General features: G+C 41.2%; 1 protein-coding gene across 2 annotated transcripts in view; it reads left to right on the top strand.

Moving 5' to 3' along the window:
• Positions 1 to 16,682, top strand: part of AP3S1 (adaptor related protein complex 3 subunit sigma 1) — a 98,637-nt gene that overhangs the window by 59,467 nt on the left and 22,488 nt on the right. For both annotated transcript variants that reach the window (XM_073624648.1, XM_073624647.1), the window contains exon 4: positions 15,266 to 15,337. In XM_073624648.1, the coding sequence (XP_073480749.1) occupies positions 15,266 to 15,337 (72 nt within the window). The remainder of the gene's footprint in view (positions 1 to 15,265; positions 15,338 to 16,682) is intronic.

Here is a 16,682-nt window from a genome sequence, read left to right on the forward strand (position 1 = left end):
CCGAGCTTCCTTGTAAGAAGTTATTGGCAGGTTTCCCTTTTCATGGGGAACGTTTGGTGATCATTTGGACAAATATATTCAAAAGATTTCCAGAGGGAAGAGCTCTCTACTTCCTGTGAAGGAAAGCACCAGGCGTCCCTTGTTTTAAAACCTCAGGGACTGCTTCCTCAAATGTGTCGGCGCTGCACTTTGCGAACATTTGGAGAACAATAGTTCAGGACGAGTAGGTCACCTCAACTATATCCCGCGGTTACATGCTTGAGTTGCAGGGGGTTCCCCCTCAGAGGTTTTTTAAGATCCAGCATCCCCTCAGATCCTCCAAAAAGACTAATTGCTTCAGGCACTATATCATTTAGTGCATCAAGGAGTGATTGTAGAGGTTCCTGTACCCAAAAGGGGCGCAGGGTTTTATTCGAACCTATTTACAGTTCAAAAAACAAATGGGGACACAGGGCCCATTTTGGACCTAAGATACCTGAACCAGTATCTACTGATCCAGTCCTTTTCGGATGGAGTCTGTCTGCTCAGTAGTAGCCTCACTCCAGATGGGAGACTTTCTTGCCTCCATCGATATAAAGGACACGTATTTACACGTACCTAGCTTTCAGCCTCATCAGAGGTTCCTGCGATTTGCAGTAGAGGAACGTCATTTTCAGTTTGTGCTCCATTTTCAGCTCCCCGGGTGTTCACAAAGGTCCTAGCACCAGTACTGGGTCTTTTAAGGTCCCAAAGGGATCCTTGTGCTCGGGTATCTGGACAACGACCTGCTCAGAGATCACTCACTACAGGCTCTAGAACTAGAGCATAACATGCACAGTGCGGTATTTGGAAAGCTTGGGCTGGATCATAAATACCGAATAGTCAACCTTGAGACCAGCTCAAAGTCTAAAGTATTTAGGTCTGATCCTAGATACGGTCCAAGCAAGAGTATTCTTGCCACCCGCAAGGATCTCTGCCCTGAAGGATCAGGTGCATCAGATAAGGGGCACCAGACAACCATCCAATCTGCTCTGTAGGAGTCTTCTAGGGAGGATGGTATCCTCCTTCGAGGCGGTTCCCTATGCCCAGTTCCATTCCAGGCCTCTACAACAAGACATCTTGTTGGCTTGGAACAGGAGAGGACAAGCCCTGGATTATCCAATGTTCTTATCTCCTCGGGCACGCTTAAGCCTAAACTAGTGGTTGCAGGATCAGAACCTGTGAAAGGAAAGATCCCTCCCGATTAACTTAACTTGGAGAGTACTGATTACAGATGCCAGTCTCTGAGCCTGGGGAGCGACTCTAGAAGAGTTCACCGCTCAGTGGAAATGGTCAAGGACAGAACAGATCCTGCCCATCAACGTCCTGGAATTATGGGCAGTACGACTGGCCCTGCGGTCCTGGACGGTGGAGCTTCAGGACTGCCCTATCGGGGGTTCAGTCCGACAATACCACTGCAGTGGCCTATATAAACCACCAAGGTGGTATCAGAAGTCATTCAGCTCTGAAGGAGATGAACCATGTACTAGCCTGGGCAGAGAGACATGCCGATTCTATCCCTGGAGTAGAGAACTGGAAGGCAGATTATCTCAGCCACCAGCAGATCTGCCCAGGGGAATGGTCCCTACACCCAGGGGTGTTCCAGGAAATTTGCCAAGGTTGGATGGCCAGAGGTTGTCCTACTGGCATCCAGGTTCAACAAGCTACAGCAGTTTGTGTCCCGAACAAGAGACACAATGCAATCTGAGCAGATGCTCTGGTAGTTCCATGGAGCCGGTACTCCCTGGTTTATGCTTTCCCTCCGATCCCTCTCCTTCCACATTTGTTGTGCAGGATTCGGAGCAAGGGAGTTCTAGTCATTCTGGTGGCACCAGCCTGGCCCAGAAGGCCTAGGTTCCCAGAGATTGTGAAACTGACAAGACGGGCCATGGATGCTTCCACGTCACCCTGATCTACTGTCTCAAGGTCCTATATTCCACCCCAATTTACAGTCTCTAAATTTGACGGCATGGCTATTGAAGCCAGGATGTTTAAAGGACCATGGCATCTCGAGACCAGTGGTGTCTACCCTAGTGAATGCTAGAAAAGCTGTCACTAGGAAGATCTATCATAAGGTCTGGAAGACTTGTATTGCTTGGTGTGAAGCCAAAAATGGCATCCTCGGAAATACGTGATTGGGCGAATTCTCTCTTTTCTACAGTCAGCTGTAGAAATCAAAGTGGTTTTGAGTACAATCAGAGTTCAAGTTTCGGCCTTATTAGTATTCTTCCAAAGGCCTTTAGCCTCCCATTCACTGATCCGAACCTTTATGCAGGGGGCAACACTCTTGCTTTCCCCCTTACCTTACCTTTAAACCTAAAGAAAATTTATGGAGGGAGCTAAAAGTTCCCAAGTGTCAGCCAAGAAACCTTATGGATTTCGAGAATATCTGTAAGAGTGGATCAAAATCCCTCCTAAGATGTGTGCAAACCTGGTCACTAACTACAAGAAACGCCTTACCTCTGTGCTTGGGGATCAAATAGTTATTGTACTCCCTGAACTGCAACTTAATTTGTAACATTTGTATCGTGTTTTTTCTGGTTCTGATTTTTGGTTGATATTCTGTCTCTATCATTTAAAATAGACCTAGGATAAAAATTATAGACCCTTCATTTCTTTGCAAGTGGGCAAACTTAAAAAATCTGCAGGGGATCAAATTATTGCCCCACTTTATTTTGAGTGGACATCAGAACACTAACGGAGGGGAAATCTTCCGATGGAGATGTTGGTTCTGCTGACACACCATGATTCCATCACTTTGGAGGGATTTCCTCTCACTTCCTGCTTTGGTGAGACAGAGTTTAGAACCCTCCCTAAGAGCCAGTTCATGCCACATGGCAGTCCAGTACATTATTATTTATTTTTTTTTTTTTTATGCATCAAAAACGCATTGAAAGTAGGTTATATGGTTTTCAATGACCTAGTTCCCACCAGTGCTTGCAATTCCAGTGCATTCCAGAAAAAAAAAAAATAGTTGCTTTTTTCCTGTATTGCACTGTGCTGGAACGCTGTAAAACGCATCAAAAATGCATTTCAACACACGTCTTAATTTAAGGTTAAGAAAAAAGAGGTAAAAAATGCAGTGGATTGCATCAAAACACACTGGAACGCATCAAATGCGCATGCAGAAAAGCATCTGGCACACATCCACACTGTGTTTTTCTATGGTGTGAACTGGCCCTCACTCTGTTAAAAAATGTAAAAAAAGTTTTGCCTTTAGTCACACTTTGTTTCCTAGTGGCTGCAAAATTTCTTCTTGTTTTCAAACGTTAACACTTTAAGGCCTCTTGCACACTGCAACTTAAAGCTCAGTATAGTTTTTTTTTTGTTAACTGAGCTAAAACACAGCCCATTAATTGCAATGGGCCAGTGCATACAAGCACACAAACGAGCTTTGTTTTGTTCAGTAAAAAAAAAATTTAAAAATAGAATAAATCTGCGTTTTTGATCATTAATTTACACATCATGCGCACAAATGCACGCAAATGTCAATTTGCAAATTGCACAGAACGAGAACGCGAGAATAAATTTGCACGAAAAATGTGCGAAATTGCGCGCACGCATATAAGCGAAAGTGCGCACAAATACAAAAAAAAAAACGCCTGAAATTACATCTGAAAAAGTAGATGCTCAAACAGCAGTATCATGCAAGATGCCTTAAAATGCAAAGAGGAGTTCATCATGAAGAAAAAAAAAAAATCTGTGTTGCTTATAACCAGCCAGCTTGTAACCTATGGACATTATAAGCATTTTATCTCTGATTTCAAATTTCATAAATTAGCTTCAAGTTTCTTTTAAGTGTGTGGCGTTGTCTTTTGTGTCACAGGGCTGACCTCCAGGAAGCAGACCTCAGAAAAGGCAATGTAGCACCTATAACAATAAACTAAGAAAAAAATAGCTGGATGGAATCTGGCATACAGATGAGCCAAACTGTGCTCATGCAAGATCATGCTGTACTGCAGACCGCAATTAATAAAAAATCTATGCCCTGAGGGGTTTTCTCCTGCAAATTAATAAATTACTGACATTAATTTTTAAAGTCTATTGAAACAAGGACTACACAGCTATTAGAGGAAGGCCACAATATCCTTCAATGGAAAGTACGCCTGCTCCAGGCATATTATCTTCTGCATTGAAAGACTGGTTGGACACTTCTATAATTGAATGAGCTACTGTATCATTCCAATAGGCAAGTGGTGACTCCACAACCAGCGATCTGCTGTGTTAACTCTTAAAGTGGATGTCAAGGCAGAAACTTTTCTTCAATTTTGGATGGAGTGAGGAAGAATTGGAACTCCTGTTTTAGTTGTAGATTTAGTCTCTCTTCCTGTCCAACTGACAAAGATTTAATCATATAGGAAGTGAGGGGAAAAAAATCTGCAACGGGACACAGACAGAAAAAACTGCCTTCCCCTACTCTACTAATGAAGAACATTTTTTATTTTTGTGCAGCACTTGGGATGTTCCTCACTTTCTCTCTAAAAACCCAGTATTTGGTAAAAAACCTGAAACCAAAAAAAGTTTGTTATACATACACTTTAGAAGAAACCAGCCATGCCATAGCTGACCAGCTTCTGAAATTGCTAGCTGTCTACTTATTACTATTTTCTCATATATTAGTTGATTTTTTTTTTTTTATTCATTAGCCTGGTGTTCAGTTTTCTGGGACCCTCCTGTGCAGTGTAATTCTTCTTTAGATTCAGCTCCAGTCTTCCTTGAAAATGCATTGCAGATGCTGCTTTTGGAAGCGTGTTTGGATTGTGGTGAATTTCTAGTAGAATCCAATGCACAATTTCATCACTCTCTCATGATCACAGCTGCCTCAAAGTAGACTAATGAAAGGATAGAAATCAGATAGTTTAAAGCAGAGTTATCTTGGAAAATTTAAAGTGGGCTTGTGGCAGAAGCTAGCAAGCTTGCAAAGGAGGGCCTTGCAACCTCTTTGCCTGTCTACCACTGGTCTCTAATCTGCCAGTTAGTGCCCTAATGGGATTAAATGCTACAGGGGATGAATGTATTCATGGAGAAACCTGTAACTACAGCATGCTCCCCATCTGTAGTAGTGTGGACGTAGGTGAAAAACACAAGAGGATGCTTCTAAATGCAATATGTAAGATTAATGTATCAATAAAAACCATATAAACCACTCATATGTAATAGAATAAAAATGTGCATGTCATGAGCTCCTTTGCTGTCATCCAGAAACCCAAGCAGTGCAGAGGAGCAGAAACCCACCAATAACAGAGGCTATACAAGGTCTGAAGCTGATCTGACAGCATGGGAACTTGGCCAAATATGTCACACACCGGAAGGCATGAGGAGGGCATGGCTACACATTTCAAGGCAGTAACGTCTTTCACAATTGGCAGTTTCTGATCTCTATCATCTTCTACTACGTGTGAGTGGTTTATGTGCTTTTTTTTATTAAGTTCCTGCTTTCCTGCGCTGGATCAGATATCTTAATGCATGATCCCAGCACTTCCAAGTAGGGAGTTCTGAAATTTCAACCGTCCAATTATATGTGGAAACACTGGAAGGAGACATACACATACGGGGAACCAGTTCCTTCTATGGTTCTCCCTCATAATACCATCTATTGGGACTGGGATTGAAACCAAAGGGCGGTTTGGGTCATACCCACAGTCATTCAACCTATCTTCTTTTAAAAATATATATATATACATGTATAATTTTTGAACTCCTCAGACCATATACCGGCTTCCCTGTTGGTGTATAGAGTCTGCTCTTCTCCCCCGGTGAGGACGCAGAGGTTATCCCCACGGGCTCATCAGACTCCCTCCTCATTGGACTGACTGCACTATCAGCATTATACAGGCTATTACAATATTTGTACAAAATTCGAGCTACCTTAAAGCCCTGATGAAGCAGGGTTTCCAGCGAAACGCGTAGGCCATCTGTTTTGAGCCTTTCAGTCAGGATCAGCACGTCCTGGAACAAATTACAGCAACTGTGATTTTAACTTGTTATAATTGTAATGTTCTTGTTTTGACCATTGTTATATGGTAAATTAAAGATTAATTATATTTTTATTCAGTTTGGTGTTATATACATTTATTAAACCCTACAAGGTTCATACAAAGTCCCATTTCACCTTTTTGTTATTGACTGCAGCAGATGACATGGCTCCCCAAATCATCACTGACTGTGGAAAATTTTGTATTTCTTTTGGAAATCAAAGTCCCAGAGTCTGGAGAGGCACAGAATCCAAGTTGCATGAGGTCCATAGTTTTGTCAAAAAAAATTTATAGGGACACTTTTTTTTTTGTCTGTAGGCGGAGTCTTATTAGGGGGCGGCGCATTCATTTCTAGGCGTGCTGTAGTGGGGGGGTGAAAAATGGGCATTGTTTTAAGCTAAATATTGGGTGTGGCTTAAAGAGGGCATGGCCCAAAGGGCGGTGTGGTTCGAGTCTGAGATGAACGACGGATGGCGGGAGAAAGAAAGAAATAGGGGGTGGGGAGGAAACCAAGAGGGATGGAGAGACAGCAGTCCCAGATCCTACACCACAATAGAAATATGTGTATTCCATAAAGTTTAACAATCGGCAGATAATGATACTCCAAACACCACCTGGTGTTAGAACTTCAATCATCCCGGCACCATGGTTGATATGGTGTCTGGGTGATTGAAGCGCATTATTTCTATTATTACATTGTAATATAAAATGAAATAGTTCAACTCACCTTAATGTCCTGAGGGTGTTGCTTGCCACAGCGCCTGCCATCAGGTGTCCCCAGCGGAGTCCCTCTTTACGTCAGGTGTCCCCAGTGGAGTCCGTCTTTATGTCAGGTGTCCCCAGCAGAGTCCCTCTTTATGTCAGGTTTCCCCCCTCTTCACCCGGGTACGGGTTGCACCCCGGTAGCGATGCCACTGGTGATTTGGTCTCTGCGCTGTTTACAGAAGACCAGCTCGTGGGGGCCGAAGGGAAGAACCTAGGTTCTGCCTCTTGTTTCTTCCTCACGATAGCTGGTCTTCTGTAAAATGGCGGCCGGCAGAGACCATTCACGAGTGCTGACCACTGAACCTCTAGCGGCAAAAAAAATTGACGATTTCCCAGAAAACGGTCAAACCGGGACAACCGTCTAAATACTGGGAATGTCCTGGGAAATTCAGTACAATTGCCAACTGTGGAGGTCCATTGTGAAGTTTCCACAGTCAGTGATGATTGCCTCCATGCCACACCGCATTGATGCAGTAATTCATGCAAAAGGAGCCCCCGACCAAGTATTGAGTGCATACTATGCTGTACATGGACATACTTTTCAGTAAGCCAACATTTATGTATTAAAAATTCTTTTTTTTATTGGGCTTATGTAATCTAGTTTTCTGAGATACAGAATTTTGGGTTTTCACTAGCTGTAAATCATAATCTTCAAAATTAAAAGCAAGAAATGCTTGAAATATATCACTCTGTGTGTAACGCATCTACATAAAATATGAGTTTCACTTTTTTTGAATTGAGTTACTGAAATAAATTAACTTTTTGATTATTCTAATTTTATGAGATGCACCTGTATTAATGTACAAGTACTAACCATCAGTATAAAAAAAGGGGGTATGGGGACTGGAGTTCCGCTTTAAGAAAACACTTAACATTAATTCTCCCTGTCACTTTCTGATTAAATCCTTAATTTTCCCCCCAACCAGCGTAAAACTAGCAATTTCTGCCCTCTGTGGAGCTATCTGTCAGAAAAATCTGTAGCTCTAAGAGGATATTGCTAGATAACGTTTTTATTGTATTTTGCTGTGTGAAGTATAAGGTCTTCATTTTTACTTGATTAAACCTAGATTATTTCTTGTAAGCATGCACCAGTACAAAGCAATGCAAGGTTGTAGGGGATTAACAGAGAGGAATCTTCAGAGAGACTGCTAAAGTGGACTTGGGAAAATTTCGCTCCTTGGTATTTTAGGTTGTCTGGGCATTTCTGTACTTACAATCCAATAGCTGTTTATCTACAGTGTGAGATTAGGTGATGCCACTAATGTGCTGCTTGCTTTTCTCCTTCCTGTGGGTTCTGCCACGAAGAAGTAAAACTCTGCCTCTAGCAACATCTTTTATTGCCATTCAGCTTCTTACAAGAATAGTGTTAAGTCTTAAAGTGGTTGTAAACCCACTTTGAAAAAATAAAAAAAAGCTAACACCTGCAAGACAAAGGCATAATGAGCTAGTATGCATACCATACTAGCTCATGTAATACCTGAGATCGAAGCCCTTTCTGCGGTGCCCGTACACAGCACCGGCCAGCGACATAACTCCCAGGGGTTACTTCCGGGTATCGCGGCTCCGGCGCTGTGAGTGCCCAGAGCCGTGATGACGTCCCTCCCGCCCATGTGCGTGGTAGCTGCTGGTAACGGCACACTCACTGAAGTACTGTTACGTGCCATTGCTTCAGTGTGCATGTGCTGATAACGTCGGCACATGCAAATACAGGGGATATCTCCTAAACCGTGCAGGTTTAGGAGTTATCCTGGGTAGCTACAGGTAAGCCTTATTATAGGCTTACCTGTAGCAAAAAGTGGTCTGTAAGGGTTTACAACCACTTTAAGTTGGCTATACACTAGTAGAATGTTCAAAATTTTTAGTTCTAAGAATGTTTATTAGATAATTGAACAATTAGTTGGGTAAAATCAACATTGGTTTTTGACCAAAGTGACACAAAAATTCTAAGGAATTGGCATACATTTTTTTTTTTCTTAATTAGTTTTTTCGGGAAGGATATTCACTCCAAAATCAAATGTTGGCAGCATTGACATTTTGAAGTACATTTTGAGTGACATTCATCAGCTTTAAGATAGCCACACACTAGAGCTGCACGATTCTGGATAATTTTATTGCTTGGAATAAAGATTACGATTCTCTCTCAATTCTGAAGACCTTTTTTTATTTTAAAGATTTACAACCCCTTCTTTGGAATAAAAAAAAGACAACCCCTGAACATTAGGTTATCAAACAAGACGGCAATTTAAAATAAAACGTAATACTCTCTGCTTCAATCTCATTTAAAGAAATTAAAAAAAAAAAAGCCATTAAGTTTAGATTAGGGTTTTTTTTTTTTTTTTGTTTTGTTTTTTTAGGTGCCAATACCAATTACTGATGCCTACCGCAACTTTTTTTGTTTACACTTCAGCTGTCAGCAATGCTAAAAATCATTGAAAAGTTATTTTACAAATTTGAATTAAATTTTTTTTTTTTTTTTTTTTTAAATGTGAAACGTGTAAATATATGCTAAAGGTGTAAAAATAATAATGAACAAAGCAAACAAAAAAAGTTTTTTTTAAATTTATTAATAGTTTATAACATAGAAGTAAATAAAAAAATAAAATCAGCAGGAAAATCTGCGATCATGATTGTTTAACGATCAATCGTGCAGCTCTATCACACACTTACAGATTTCTTTCATGCAGCCTACTGGTGGAACAAGCGAAAACCAACAGATTCTTCCATCCACACTAAACAGAGCGGTTGGATGAATCCCCCTGCAGGGTTTTGGAAATCTGAAAGGCAGAGGGTGTCTGTTGGTCAGAATACCAGAACAGTGACTGCAGCTGATTGACCAACAATTTTGGGACAGACTCCTTTTTAACAGAAGTCGAATAAAATGACTGATCAGTGTACCATTGGTGCTCAACCTGTGGCCCTCCAGCTGTTGCGGAACTACTAGTTCCATGGGGCATTGCAAGGCTTTTAAATAAATAAGTATGCCTCCCAAAGGCAGAGGCATGATGGGACTTTTAGTTCTGCAACAGCTGGAGGGCCACAGGTTGAGCACCCATGGCACTGTAGACCATTTTGTCTCATACATCCAGGTGCCCATGTCCGCCCAAACCCTAGAACATGAACACCCCCTGCCTGCTGGAGCTAAGAAATGCTGTCTAAATTCTGTACTTTAAATGGCTGTAGAGGATTGCAAATAAACGGGTACAATTTATGCAGGAGGACTAATTTAATTTCTGTGCATCACCTGGGGCTAGGCACTTTAGTGGGTATATATAAGAGTTTACAACCACTTTAAAATACTTTGTGCTTTACAAAGCTGTGTTGCTGCATTGGAACCTCACATTTTCTGTCATTATGTAATGAACACTCTAAATGGAGTGACATTACCACATTGAACATAAGCCTTGAATTTACCATATTGTGCACTTCACATTGCTGATAAACTGCCATTCATCACCTCGTATTTGTTGGTTGTATTTTGTTCCGTTTCACATTTGGTCTTAATCGAATTTGGATCATGCTTTTATGTTATGATGAATTTAATTCCAAGCGCATGATAGATCTATTATGCTTTCAGAAAATGTGATTAATCATTGTTTTAGTTTAGCTCACATTGGTAATAGAATCTCTAGTGAACGCCATGTTAACAGAACAGCAGAATTTTCCTTTCTGTTATCTTATAAATTATGTTCTAAAACCAAAAAAACATCACTGATATGACTTAATCTTGTATGTCGGAGCCTTGTTCCGGCCTCCATCTGTTCCAATCTCCCTATAAAGCTAGATGTTTCTGCTTCCACTGAATGGGGCTGTGTTTTGGACCATCGTGAAGGCTCCATGTGATTAATGTACTTCCATTGTTACATAGGATCACAAATGTTGTTCAGGCACCACTTGACATTTTGTATGTACACATAAATTGTGTTGTAACTGGTTTAAATTCCTTTGGTATTCCCCTGTGAATGATATCATTGGGTTCATGGAGAGTTTTCATACCCAGGGACCCTCCTCTGTACTGGGGCGAGGAAATCAGATTGTCTTCTTCAATATGTCACTTTAGCGTTATTCGGGAGAAGCATTGTCAGATAAATTATGGGAAAGCAGTGATTGTTGGGTGGTGCCGTTCTTTGTATAATAAATTGCTGACTGGTTATGATCCTTAAACCTGAACTCTGTAGAGATATAAAAGGAAAATCACTAGCTAATGCAATTTTTTTTTTTAAATAATCACTACCACAGGCCAGCTCCCTTCAAGAACTTTTGCTGACAAGGCAATATACTGTATGTCATGCCTTATTATTCTGTAATATCTAGTGTCGGTGTAGTATGTTTATATTTACTAATGTATTCCAGCGTACTCCTTCAAAGATGGTCATCAGCAGACAAAGTCCATAAGCAAAGTGGTCACCAGAACACCATCAATATTGGATAAATCTTGTATTTTCCACCATAAAAGCAAGGGAGCAAGGTATTGATACTAATGGTATGCCGGTGACCACTTTGTTTATTAATTTGATCACTGTCCCTGTCAAACTTAAAGGCTGTTTACTATAAATGAATAAATGAATTTTTTTTTTTCCAGGTAAAAAAATGTGCATTTATTTATTTATTTTTTTAGGAGCCTGCAGTTCAGCAGGTTGTGGGAGCAGTGTCAGACTCCTGCAGACTGTCAGTACAGCTGTCTGCCTGTACCTCCCGAATGGGCAGACCGTTACTGAAAAGCAGGAAGAATCAATGAACTATGAGGACTTAACAGCGTCCTCACAGTTCATGCAGAGCTACAAGCTGTCTACCCCAGTGGCAGACGGGACTTGTAGATCGATCATTCACAGAAATCTGTGAATGAGTGATGCCGCTGTGTGGGCAGAGTCCCTGCACTGTTTTTAAATTGTGACAGTGGACTCAGGTATTTGAATGTTATAATAAAATCTATGAAAAAACGCAAAGATTGCTCTCCTCTCCATACTCCCCAGGTCTATAACGGCACAGAAACGGAACCTTCTACGTTTCTTTGTCTTCAGCGAGACAGCTCACTCCATCATATTGGAAGACAATCACCACTCCTCCCTTGTTGGGTCTCGATTATGAATGACACCATGGGAATGGAGGAGATGTTGGCCCTTGATGACACTTATGATAAGTACAAGGTGCTGTGGTCTATTTGGCTCCGCTTCTCCAACTCAGATACCCTCACGAACATACTGTCAAACCCGCCAGGATCATCTTAAAACAAATCCTAACCATGGGGTGCACTAGTCCCCCACCCTCTACCCTAACATCTACTTTTCTTTGTGAATGTCTCCTCAGAAACCCTTTCGCTCCTCCGTGACTTTCTCTCTCTCCCTCTCCCCCCCTCCCTCCCCCCCCTTCTGGATCACCTCTTCCCTCCCATTTTTCTTTCTCCTCCTTCTCATTCTCTTTTTTTCTCAGATTTGGTTTTCCCTTTTTATTCTTTAAAACTTACATATGTTATTTCTTGTTATGAACATCAAGGCTTATTAGCCAGAATTATTCCTTGTAACAGAGGACAATCTCTCACCCTAACACAGCAATGTTCGAGAGTGGGAGTCAGGCTGTGGGCAATAGCCATTGGGCTGACTTCTTACTCATGTTTACTTGCGACTGTCTCTGGATTGTGATTTTTCATGTTGTTCACTGTGTTATTTGTGAAATTGATAATAAATATATTTTCAGCCCTAAATTGTGACAGTGGGTGCAGAGAGGATCCTGCTGTCACAATGAGGGATTGGGGGTTGGTGCGGGGCTGCTATTTTTAGTTACATGTTCTACCCTGATTGCAGGTGTAACATGTTATCCTCGTGTTATTAGGAAATTTTTGCTCCCCAGCATTGTTGTTCAGTAAGACCTTCCTTGTAAATTCCATGAATGTTCTGCTCCTCTTGATGACATCACAGCCTGGACTATACAGCACCATGATGAGAAAGATCACTCAGCTTAAAGGTGTCAGTTACATTACCAGGTGCTGGAATTCCAGCAGCTGGCACCTGCTTCCATTCTGCACATAGGGCCTTCTCGGTGTGGAGGCCAATATACGACAACCAGCGGTTGCCATGTTATAATGTGTAGCCTGTACTTTTAATTTTGTCCCTGGAAATTCTGCCTTCGCTCTTGAATTCAGCGAAACACAGCACTCAGTGACCACGTGTGTTGATCCCTCAGTGCTTTTGCAGGGTAATCCCTCAACACTTACTATTCAACATGCATGTCTGCTGCATGCATGTCTGCTCTCATACCCTCTACTATCCTATCCCGTGTATATATATATATATATATATATATATATATATATATATATATATATATATATATATATATATATATATATATATATATATATATATATATATATATATATATATACCACTCACTAAGTTACTACTTTAGCATTATTTATTATATCCCCAATTTGCCTGTTGTGGAACTGGCACACTTTTGCTACTTTAATATTATTGCAGTTTATCTTTAGTAATTATGTGTTGGTTTCACCTTTTACCTGCTTGTTAAAGTAACACTAAAGGTTTGTTTGTTTGTGTTTGTTATTTAGAAAAAAAAAAAAAAAAAAAAAAAAAAAAAAAAAAAAAACATATCATAGTTGACTCCACTGTGCAGCTTGTTTTGCACAGATTGGCCCCGAATCTGCTCTTCTGGGGTCCCTCGGCAGCTCTCTCGGCTCCTCCCCACATCAGATAACCCCTTGGGAGAAGCGCTCTCCTGGGGGGTTACCTTGTGGGCGTGCTCCCGAGTACAGCATTCGGCCCTGCCCCCCGGCGCTCGTACAAGAAGTGATCAAAATACATGCTAACGAGGAAGCACAGCACAAAATGTTTAGTGTGCAAATATCATACAAGACTACCTTTTTTGTGTGTACTGTATATAATTGCAGACAGTACAAGATAAAACATTTCCATATGTTGTCCAAAAACGGCCACCAATCAAATTCAAACCTGCAGCAGCTCAGTGACTTTCATCATTTGTCTAGAATTGGTCTGTAACATCCCCCATTCACTCCTTCCATGCAATTCCTGTATGTCAACCCAGCTGGAAAGCTGTGTGCTCAGGAGAAGATAAAGGCATTGGTATTTCCCAATATATCAGCTGTTTGCTCAAACTTTTATGGAGAGTGAACTGGGTGCAGGCCAAGCAGGCTTTAATACTTTAAAAAAAAAAAAAAAAGCAGACGTACCAAGTTTAATAGAGATTATTCATACTCTACTAGGTTTGGACTGAGTAGAGAGTTGTTAAGGTAAGTACGTTTATCCTTCTAGTTGCTCACACAAAAACCCCATTTTAAAATGACTATACCTCCCATTTCAATTCTGCTTCAAAACTGCTTACATTAGAACTTTGCCAAAGTGTAGGATCTAGCCATATTTGTTTACATATGCTTTATACTGTACATTGAAATACCATGGAATATGTCTAAAGTTTACCAAAGGCAAAATAATTTTTTTAGCTGTGGAGAGGGATTAGAATTATTTTTTGTTTATTTCTATCTTGGCCAGCTAGGGACATTAAAGCCTAGTAAGCACTGGCCAAATGTCTGTTGGCATTTGGCCCATGTGTACGGCAGCCGGTCCAACAGAAGGGGCATGACTGAAAACGTGCTTCCGATCGGCTCCCGCTCAGCGCTCTCAGCCAATAGCCCCCCCCCGTCAGAACACAATAGCTCAGTGGGGGAGATCACTTTACTAACCTCAGATAGTACAGTGGCTCCTCCTGAGCTCTTCAGTTTTTTTGTCGTTCAGCCTGCTGAGTTGAAGGGGAAAAAAAATGTACCAGGCTTAAGGCTCCTTTTGCATGTGATGGGCTCCACCGCCTCACGGGGGAATCGTTCCGCTGATCCCCCACTTAGCAGACGGCTGGCTTGTCCATGTCCGCTCCACTTATGCAGAGCGGCCACAGACACAGCCAGCTCTCCTCTATGGACGGTTGGATGTAAACAGACCACCTGTTGTTTACACCCAACGGCCATCTGATCCAATCTGCTAGATGGATGCAAAATGGATCCTCATCTCTCTGTTTTTAGCGGATAGGATTGGATCAGATGTTGGCGGGTGTCAACCACCGACACGTGTCCATTGACGCCTGCTGTTCCATAAAGGGCAATGAATAGTCTGATCAGGTCCATCTGAAAAACTGACAGGTGGTCCTGATCAGTCCACCCATGTGCAAGGGGTCTTACACTCCTTTATTTTTCCTGTTTTACCATTATCATTGAAATTAAAAAAAAAAAAAACACCCCAATGTTTGGGTTGTCCCCAGAAAAGTAATTTGCATGGATTTCCTCACTGCCTGCTTTGGCAATTGGACAGGAATGGCAAAAAAATGGGTGGGGGAGTTTTATAACCCTCCCCCCTCCCCTTTTATAAAAGTTTTGCCTATAGTTCTACTTTAAGTAGCAACATAAAGCAGTAATTAAGTGATAATCTGAATAGTAACAATTTCACATAATTCCAACAGATTTATCAGATTCCATTTTTGTTTTCCAGGTATTTGTGGAAACCTTGGACAAATGTTTTGAAAACGTCTGTGAGCTTGATTTAATATTCCATGTCGATAAGGTAATGTATTTGCCTATATTGCATTGTAATGGCATGGTAAACATTCCTAACTGCATCTTGTCTTTTTCACCTGCATAAGATGTGCATTGATTATGAAGTTTCATGGTGTCATGTGTTGCCCTGTAGTACACACAGCCTACAAAAAGGAAGTCTTCACATTCCTGTAGCAAGAATTTTATTTTTGAGTTGAAACAAGGTATTGGGCATGATACTGCACAGGCTAATGCATGACCTCTGTTTGTAGTGTGAGACCTGACACTTCTTGTGAAGAAACTACATATCCCACAATCCCTGGGTCTCTCAGTCTATCACTGGTGCAGGTGAGGGCTACACAGTAATTTGATCAGACATGCATGCAAGACTTTCAAAGACAGGGCTCACTAAAGCAGTGTTTTATCACATTAGCACCCCAACATTTGTGATGCAACACAGAGGAGAGCGCATGGCATGGATTGGGCACTGTGTAATAGGAAGAGGAAATTTTCCCTTTGGCAAATAGGGGCATAATAGCTGAAGGGATTCCTGTAGGGTGAATTCCTTCAGCTATCTTTTGTCCTTATTTGCACCATGTATTTCTGTGTGTGGAGGACCACGCAGTGTTTTTGTACATGGGGGTGCCATTAAGTGCTAATAGCACCCCATTTGTTTTTAACCTCTTCCCGTTTGCCTAATATACCCCAGATCTCTCCATAAAGAGGACTTGTCATGGCCCACGCTATTACAAGGGATGTTGTTCATCCTTTGTAATAGCAATAAAGCTGATTTAAAAAATGAACACTGTACTTTTAATTTTCTTTTTTTTTTTATATAATGCCTGCACAGGCTTGTGCAGGTTTGAGACTGATAAATATATCTAACTTCCCTGTCTTATTAAATCCATTCCGGAGTCCTTTTCTATTTAAGGTAGAATCAATGTTGATGGATCCCAGAAGGGGGGGTTTTCATTGTCCATGTTCAGTAGAATTTCCTGGAAAAAGAAATGGCTCATAACACTTTATGGGAAAGTTTGTGTAAGCTGCATATGAAGATCTGTTCACTTTCCACCATACTTGCAGATGAAATATGATTTGTATAACTGAGGTGTTTCACTGCCGATGTTGCTCTTTTTTTTGCTGACTGATTTCCTCCACCTTCCAGCTGTGGATGTGAAATATCTCAGACACACAAACTATGCCTTGATCTATGTTTTCTGACCAGACCTCTTGTTTATATTTCACAAGTAAAAGGAAGCTCATTTCTAGGACTGCAGAGTACTACTTGAACAGTGCCACAGAAATGTGACTTTTTCATGGATGTTATTGCATCTCTTGTTCTAACTTCAATAAGGGAATTTCCCAAAATGGGT

Source organism: Aquarana catesbeiana, linkage group LG01 (genome assembly GCF_042186555.1).
Source record: "Aquarana catesbeiana isolate 2022-GZ linkage group LG01, ASM4218655v1, whole genome shotgun sequence".
NCBI lineage: Eukaryota > Metazoa > Chordata > Amphibia > Anura > Ranidae > Aquarana > Aquarana catesbeiana.